Here is a 9,205-nt window from a genome sequence, read left to right as displayed (position 1 = left end):
TCCAGCAAATATCTCGATGAAACACATGTTGTGCTCAAAATCAAATTTTATCCACAATTGTAGAGTCACCTATTGTATTAGTTGTACCGCCAACATGAGTAACTTGATAGTTTGTCTTTTTTGCAAACTTAACAATGTCATGATGTAATTTTAATTTATTCCACAAATCAGTGTACATAGTATGAACTATAAAGTACAATACATTATTTTGTTTTCTCTCCTATAAAATTAAAATGAAAAGAAAATTACCTTCCTGAAAGGCGAACCTCTTTGGTACAACAACTTCGTGAAAATGTTCGTGCAACTTATATAGAATTGATACCGAAGATCAAGACTTTCACCAAACACTTTAACTGCATATTCCATTCCTTCCTCTACTTCATTTTTAACCCCGAAACAGGTCGAAGTAGCTGAACTAAAACTACTGAAAAAATGAAAGTGACCCAAACTATCACCAGAGAAATCTCCTTAGCTGCATTATGTGCATAAAAAGTCCAAAGTCATCTATGTATTTAGTTTTATTCTCAAACATGCAAGAGGAAATTAGATAAAATTGTTGATATGCACACCTAATAATCTTTTTAAAAAAAAGATGAAAATAGCTACCATTGTAGGTCCATTTCACAGAAGTGTATAGATTTAAGAAAAGAAAAATCTGGAAAAATGAAGAAAACTTACAGGTAATTCAAAATATAGTAACACCGAAGACTAATTGGAGATGAACCAGAGAAATTCAAAATGATGATTAGGATTGAGCGAAGAGCATCAACGAAAGCCTGAGAAGGAAAAGGGAAAGAGCGAGCGAGAGAGAATGGCAGATTCTAGAATCTCTGTGAAGAATGAAGAACAATGGTATATTATACATAGCAGAGTAGAATCACTTTTAGAAATAGCCCCAAATAATCAAGAAAATTACAAAATTGCCATTGCTCGTCCTTTACAAACTGCCATTTATAAATAAGGGTAATATATATTACACAAGCAAAACATACAACTCTTTTTCTCATTTACTTCATTTGTTATTTTAGTTTATTATTCTCCTTTTATTCTATGGCAATTAGAGAATTTTGTATTCACATTCAACATTCATCTAATATATAATAAAAAGAAATTACTAAAGATTAATTTTTTTTAGTATTAATATTTAAACTTTTTATTACCACTAAGCATGGATAAATACACTTGTGTGTAATTGACTAATTAATCAGCCAAAATAAGGGGTTTTAGTTGAGGCCCATACATTCATATCAACAGGCCAGCCATTTGGTCTTTTGCTACGAAGAGAAAAACCTCACCGTCAGCGGCGGTGCACTACCCCCAGCTCCGCCATAAGATGGAGGAAGAAAAGGCCGCAGCATACTACGACGATCTCACACGTAAAGGAGAAGGCGCCGCAAGATTCAAGCAAGGTCTAGGCTTTTCTTCAACTTCAAATGACGCCGTACCCATCCGTGGCTCTGCTCTCGTTTCTTCCTCTTCATTTCTGAGTAGTTTTGTCAGGGCATCAAGCCCGTCCAAAACCACCGAGTTCGAAAAACAAGCTCAGCTCCAAACTATCCAAAACAAGCTCAAGAAGAAACCTAAAGACAATAAAGATTGCCTTTCTTCTAGGATTTCCAAAGGAAAATCCACTAGAAGTACAAGTCCAAGTCGCGAAAAACGTTCCAGCCGGAGAAGCCCGAGTCCAACCCAGAAGTTAAGGCGCCGGAGTCGAAGCCGGAGCAGAGACAAAGAGAGGCATTCGAGGCGGAGTGAAAACCGGGATGCTTATAGGTCGAAGCGTCCACATATGTCTAGAAGTAGAAGTAGAAGTAGAAGTAGAGACAGAGATAAACAAAGGAAAAGAGAAAGGCAAAAGGAGAAGCAGAGTACAACGAGGACAAGGAGTGTGTCACCACGGGATGGAAGACCGGAGAAAGTTGGGAAAGATAGAGCTGCTACGGTAGATTATAGCAAATTGATTGAAGGTTATCAAAATATGGTAATTTTCTTTCTTATTTCTCAATGTAACTTGGTTTGATTATAATTTGTGCTATTTTTGCTGCTAATATAATACACATTCTAGGCAGTGAGTGAAGCAGATTGGTACAATATTCTCATTGTCTTCAAAAGTGTCAATTGTACATCCTGATCTCAATTAGACAGTATGTTTTTGAGGAGAATCCCGCTACTGACCAAAACTGTGATCTTGTCCGCTAGAGAAGCTTGCAGTCAGTTTAACAATTCCAGAGTTTTAACTATATCAAATTATTAGTACTCTACCCACGTCACACTAGGCCGCTTTACTAGTCTTTACTGATTACTCAAAACCTAAAGACTAAAGTAAAGGTTCGCAATTGTAGCTATTTGATTTTAGCTTTAGTTTTAGTCTTGTTGGACTATTTGATTTTAGTTTTAGTTTGTAATTGTAGGTTGTAGCTTTTGCAAGTTCGTAAAGGTCTGTAATTTGATGAACATAAGAAATTTCATACTATGTTTTGGTGGTGACCTGTAATTATAGCCTTCGTACTATATTTTCTTTTATTGATGCAATTTCTCATTATCTTTCTTGTTTCACTATGTCAAAGCATTTACATAAGTGAGAAGTCATATAATATTTTACGGACATTTTCTTATTGGGTAAATCGAAAATCGAACCTATAACGACCAAAACCCGATAAACCGAACCAATAATACACAAAACTGAACCGAACCAACCGATGCACACCCTTAGATAATGTTGCCTGAAGATGTTGCCTTTATGTTTTATGCTATAAGGATGACTGGATTGTAAAGCGTCGTATAAATTCTTATCCAGCGTTATTAATTTCTGTAAATGTGTTTCAGACCGATGTACTTACAAATTTGTCAAAACTAAAGAAACGAGGAATCTTCTGATTATTGAGCACATAAAAATGACACTTTAGTTGCATAGTGGATTTTATCAATGCTCCCATATCCGTATATTTCCTCTAACTATCCATCTGAGGTTTCAAATATGTGATAATTGACTGGAAAACACCTATATGACTACATGGTTGGTGTTTCTTTCATCATCAGCAAGTTCTCTTAATTGTTAGTGGTTACCAAGTAGGTGCAACCAATATCTTGGATCGATAGCCTGAAGTTTGTTTGTTGGACTCTTTTATTGTATCCTGTAAGATCTGTAAGTACTTTGTTTTAGATTATGAAGCCTGATGTCCTCATCATTTCTTAGATGATGAGTTTTTTGTGAATACAAAGTTACCCTTCTCTCAAAAAAATGATTATGATGCCTGATGTTGTTTATGTTTTGTTTCTATGTTGAACAGACTCCAGCTGAAAGAGTCAAAGCCAAAATGAAATTTCAACTTTCAGAAAGTGGTATTTTAAACTTCTTTTTCTGCTCTTTTTTGGGTTTAGAAGTGTTACTGTTTGTATAATATTCTTCACTTGTGGGTGCCTCATATGTAAATTTGGCTATTTAATGTACTATACAGTGGATACTAATATGTTTAATTAGTTGAGGAGATATTACCTAAATCTACTGATGGTTATGAGGCTTATGAGGCTGTAAGCCTGTAACTCTTTCTAGAAAAAATGATATAACAATAGTGATGATTGCTAATAGGAAGGTCTGAGCCTATCATCAATACATGCAAGAAATAGCAAAACAAGTACTCCCTCTAGTCCATATTAAGTGAATTGTTGGGTATGACACACCTCTTAAGAAAAATATTTTAGGACATGAATTGAAGGCTACTTTCTACTTTTGCAACCTTTGGATTAAGTTGTAAACTATTCTCCTAGAAAATGTAAAGTAGTTAAGAACCTCATTAAAAAGAAGGGTAAATATGGAAAAAAATCCCAATAGTTTTCTTGAATTTTGAAAAATTCACTTATTTTGAAGTATGAAAAAAGTTGCAATAATTTACTTAGGGCCCGTTTGGCCATGTGAGATAAAATCATCATATGAAATCATATGAGAGGGAGATACAGGAAATCATCTGGAGTGCATTTCGGAAGCCACAACAAAGGAGGTTAGCAGCGACAAAGCTGATTTGGCTATGAAAATCTCAAAGGACCAAAGCACCATAGTTTCCTTGTAGAATGACACACAAATTGAAGAGTGGATGGTGGAAGATATAGAACCAATCCAATAGGATCAGAGTCTTACTATCCGAAAGGAGGAGATCTGCATGGGTAAGACAAAATCTGATTAAGTTGGGGAAAATGTTTGGAGTCGATTTCCATGGACATGAGGAGTCTTTGGAGTTACTTATGCAAATGGACAGCTGCAGGCAGGCTAGAAAGATGGAAAACGATTCCATCACTAAGAGGTCTAGATACAAGGGGATTTAGGAGATTAAAAGGCTCACATCTGTTGACATCAATTTCAAAAGTGATGGAAAAGAGAGGGGGAAAGAGGACAATGTTTTACCATGAAAGTAAAATTTGTGTCCTGGAATGTAAGGGGACTTAATAGTGGGGATAAAAGAAGATTGGTGAAGAGCTTAATTCTCAACTAGAATGCCGACATAGTCTTTCTACAGGAATCTAAGCTAGAGGGAGAGTTTAAAGATATGATAAAAGAATTATGGGGTGGAAGATGGGGCAAATATGCTTGTCTTCAAGCTAGTGGCACTAGAGGGGGAATTCTGATGTTACGGGATAGCGAGAGGGGAAGTTCTATAAATTGGCTCTTACACTCTTACATGTAAACTTGAGGCTCTATTGCAGGATTGCAAGTGTCATATAATAGGAGTATATACTCCAAATTGTAGGTTTGAAAGAGAACATGTATAGGAGGAAATAAGAGCTGTCAAAAGTTTGTTTGAGGGACCATGGGCAGTGTGTGGTGACTTCAATGTAACAAGATTTCCATCTGAGAAGAGAAATTGCAAGAGGAGAACACCAACAATGATAGATTTTTCAAATTTCGTTAAAGACATGGATCTTTTGGGTTTACAACTAGAAGGGGGTGTTTTACCTAGTTCGAAGGAGACAACAATAATGCTGCTTCTGGAATTGATAGGATTCCGATTTATAAGTTGTGGGATGACAGTTTCAACAAAATTAAACAAGTTGTGTTGCAGAGATTATGCTTGGATCCCAATCCAATTGCAGTACAATGTGGAGCTTGGGATCACAACAAATCCTATTTCAAGTTTGATACCTGGTGGTTGAATGCTGAGGGTTTTGTGGAAAGAGTCAAAGGGTGGTGGGAGTCATTTGTCTTTCATGGGAAGCCTGATTACATCCTTGGATGTAAATTAAAGGCTTTAAAAGGTAAACTGAAGGAGTGGAGCAACATGAGCTTTGGAAATCCAAGAATGCAAAATGTCCAAATATTGAGCAAGTTAGCCATTCTATATACAATAATGGAGAACAACATTTTAACATCATCAGAGGCAGCTTTGAAGGCATCTTCTCTAATAGATTATGAAGAGCACTGAAAAAATGAGGAGATAACATGGAGACAAAGATCAAGCGCACTTTGGCTGAAAGAGGGAGACACAAGTACCAAATTTTTCCATGAAATGGCCAATGCAGATAAAAGAAGCATTAATATTGACTGATGATTGAAGAAGAACCTTTGATAGATCCACTAGGAATTGGGGGGGGGGGATTATTGGGTTCTATCAGAAGTTGTATTCTGAAAACATAGGTTGGAGACCTTTAATTAACTTGATCAATTGTCCGGTTATCACTAAGGAGGAGAGAGAAGCTCTATAAGGGGAGGTTGAGGAACAAGAAGTATTTTCATGTTTGAAGATGTGTGCAATGGACAAAACTCTTGGTCTAGATGACTTCACAATGGGGTTCTACATCAAATGTTGGGATGTAGTACAAAAAGGATATCATGAAAACTTTCAAGAACTTCTACTCTCATGGTGTCTTTGAGAAAAGTTTCAATGCCACATACATTGCTTTGATTCCAAACAAGAATGGAGCTAAGGAACTGAGAGACTTCAAACATATCTATCTCATAGGTAGTGTCTACAAGCTGTTATCAAAGGTGCTGACAGAAAGATTGAAGAGGTGTTGATAAACTGGTAGATGTTCAACAAATGACTTTCATAAAAAACAGACATATAATGGATGCTATCCTAATTGCAAATGAGGTGGTAGATTCCAGAATCATTCGAGGGAAGGCAGGAATTTTGTGCAAATTGGATATTGAGAAGGCATATGACCATGTAAACTGGGAATTTTTGCTGAAAATGCTCTCATGTATGGGTTTTGGAAGGAAGTGGGTTCACTGGGTAAGATTTTCAGTTCTTATCAGTGGATCACCTGGAGGCTTTTCCCCTACAAACAGGGGCTTGAGGCAGGGGGATCCTTTTGTCTCCTCTCTTTATAATGAATGTCTAAGAGGCCCCCAAGGCCTAGCTCGAGTGGCAAAAGGTGGAGTATTTGTGGCTTAGGTCACAGGTTCAATCCCCACACCATGCAAAGCAAAGCCCGGTATTTAAGTGGAGAAGGGTCGAGGGGCGGGCCCATTATCCACCGAGTTTAGAAGGCTGTGATTGGTCCAAAGGGCGCGTCACAGGCGGATTTCTCGGTTATCAAAAAAATAAAATAATGAATGTCTAAGAGGTTTTGAGGTAGTCACAAACCAAACCCCAAGTTCAAATTTCAACATGGAAGTCACATACCTGCAATATGCTGATGATACCTTAATCTTCTACGATGCTGAGAAAGAGCAAGCTAGCTGTTCCCAATCAATGAAGTTCCTAATATGTTGGAGTTGTCTGGAATTCTAGGAGGGGAAGTAGGCTCCCTGTCTTTTATGTACCTATGTATGCCTCTAGTTGCCAAGTCAAAGGCCATGAGCATTTGGAACTCAGTGATTGAAAAGTGTGACAAGAAGTTAACTAGATGGAAATCTCAGTACATCTCCTTTGGTATGCCCCTAGGTGCCAAGTTAAAGTCCATGAACATTTGGAACTCAGTGATTGAAAAGCGTGAGAAGAAGTTAACTAGATTGACATCTCAACACATCTCCTTAAGTGGCCGAGTCACTCTCATCAATTTTGTTTCGGATGCTCTCCCTACTAACATGATGTCTATCTTTCCCATTTCTGATGGAGGGATAAAAAGTTTAGACAAGATTGGAGAGATTTTCTTTGGAAAGGGATTGAGGAAAATGACTATTGTTTGACACTTGGTCAAATTGAACGAGGATCTATGGGGAAAGAAGCAAGGGGGTTTAGGAGTGAGAAATCTGAAAATTCAAACAAGGCACTCAGGTTGAAGTGGTTATGGAGATACTCACAAGAGCCTCAAGCACATTAGAGCAAAGTAATTAAAGCTAAATATGGAGAGTAGAACAAATGGAGGTATCTACACCCTATGGTGTAAGTTTATGGAGGTCTATCTGAATCTTTTAGCCTTTTTGAGAAATAACACAACTATGAGGGTAGGCGATGGAAGTATGACCTCCTTTTGGAAGGACAAATGGCTGGGACATGCTAGTTTAAAAACCCTTTTCCCTGAGATGTATTTGTTGGTAGTACATCAACAAATGAGTTTAGCTGACAATTGGACACAACAAGGATGGAACATCCAGTTTAGAAGGAGTTTTAATGACTGGGAAATCGAAACTGTGAAAGAATTTTTAGAGCTCTTGCAGAGTTCAAAGGGACAAGAATGAGGCTGATAGACTATCGTGGAACAAAGATAGCAAAGGCATGGTTAAGGTGAACTCAACACAAGTTTTTGAATAAAGGTGGCCAGCAGCCACCACAATGGTCATGAAAACAAATCTAGAAGATAAAAATTACTTCAAGGTGACATGTTTTACTTGGTTACTGGCAAGAGAAGCAGTATTGACATAACAAAATCTCAAGAAGAGGAAGTTCTCTATGTGCTCTAGATGCTATTTATATGGAGAAGAGGTTGAGATAGCCAACCATCTGTTTTTACCGTGCAAGATAACAACCCAACTTTGGAGGATTTTTATCAGCCTCAGGGGTGTTGTTTGGATTATGCCTAACAGAATCACCCACCTCCTCTACAGTTGGGAAGAGGTAGGTGGGGGAGCTTCATACAAAAATAGATGGAGGATTGTCCTAGCCTGTATCTGCTGGACAATCTGGAGAGAGAGAGAAATGCTAGATGATTTCATAGCAAAAGTTGTGATCTTCAGAAGATCAAATGGTGTAAACAGGTGTACCTAGAGGATACTTAGAGGATACTGAGTCAATTATTCAGATCCTTGGCTCTATTTAGATTTAGATTCAGATATCTTGTTTTGTTGATAAGTTGTAATTATGGTTTTCAGTACAATGTTGTACTGATTTTAGTCAATACATACGAATGTTACCTTTCTCAGAAAAAATCATATAAGATGGAATTGAAGTTTTGTTTGTACATGCAATTTGGATTCTTAAGCTGTAGTTTTTACTCATAAACATAAAATCCTCAAATTATCAAAATTGCCCAACTCTTTATACAATCTTACCAAATAAGCAAAAGTTCATAACAAAAGTATAATACATTATCACAAAGCTATTCTAAAAGAAAATACAACATTTATGATCGAACTTTAGTTCACTAAAAAAGTAACAATTGAACATGAGTTCCCTAATGAGTTGTAGTGTATTACTCTTACTTTGAGTTGTTTGTCGGTCAATATCATTAGTAAATATATCATTATGTTCATATTTTGTGAAAATTTCATTACTCTAGTATTCTCGCAAAAAATTATGTAGATACAAATGATTTTTTTTTCCTTACAAAATATAAACTTGTGAGTCCATTTTATATGTGAAAATTGTGAAATTATGATTTGGCTTTTTTGAGAATTTAGGATTTCATCTCATGATATGAAATCGCATTCGCATGTCCAAACGTTGATTTCATTCATGGTTTCAAATTACAAGATTAAGGGTGTGTTTGGTATGAAGGAAAATGTTTTCCATGGAAAATGTTTTCCTAGAAAACAAGTTGATTTTTGACTTATTTTCTCATGTTTGGTTGGTGAGTAGAAAATATTTTCTGGAAAAGATTTTTAGTGTTTGATTTATGAATGAAAAATATTTTTGAGAAATATCTTTTATTTTTACTAGAGTAGAAAATAATTTTTGAAATTGAAAATAGTTTTGAAAAACAAACTTAAATTTTTTTGGGGGGTGGGAGGGTGGTAGGGGGTCGAGGGTAGGGGTGAAAAATTGAAATTTTGAAGTTGAAAATATTTTTTAAAAACAAACTTAAATTTTTTTATTTTTTTTTGGGGGTGGGC

The 9,205-nt window shown here is 36.4% G+C and overlaps 1 protein-coding gene across 3 annotated transcripts in view; it reads left to right on the top strand.

The window, feature by feature from the left end:
* Positions 1-1,218: 1,218 nt before the first annotated feature.
* The window catches only part of LOC102578259 (serine/arginine-rich splicing factor 4), an 11,667-nt gene continuing 3,680 nt past the window's right edge, over positions 1,219-9,205 (top strand). For all 3 annotated transcript variants that reach the window (XR_001474814.1, XM_006339918.2, XM_015313821.1), the window contains exons 1-2: positions 1,219-1,981; positions 3,291-3,342. Coding sequence is in view for 2 of the 3 variants with exons in the window: in XM_006339918.2 (XP_006339980.1) it covers positions 1,334-1,981; positions 3,291-3,342 (700 nt within the window). In the remaining variant the exon portion in view is untranslated. The remainder of the gene's footprint in view (positions 1,982-3,290; positions 3,343-9,205) is intronic.

Source organism: Solanum tuberosum, unplaced genomic scaffold (genome assembly GCF_000226075.1).
Source record: "Solanum tuberosum cultivar DM 1-3 516 R44 unplaced genomic scaffold, SolTub_3.0 scf00014, whole genome shotgun sequence".
Classification (NCBI taxonomy): Eukaryota; Viridiplantae; Streptophyta; class Magnoliopsida; order Solanales; family Solanaceae; genus Solanum; species Solanum tuberosum.
Note: the sequence above shows the minus strand (reverse complement) of the source record. Positions and strands in the feature narration are given on the sequence as shown.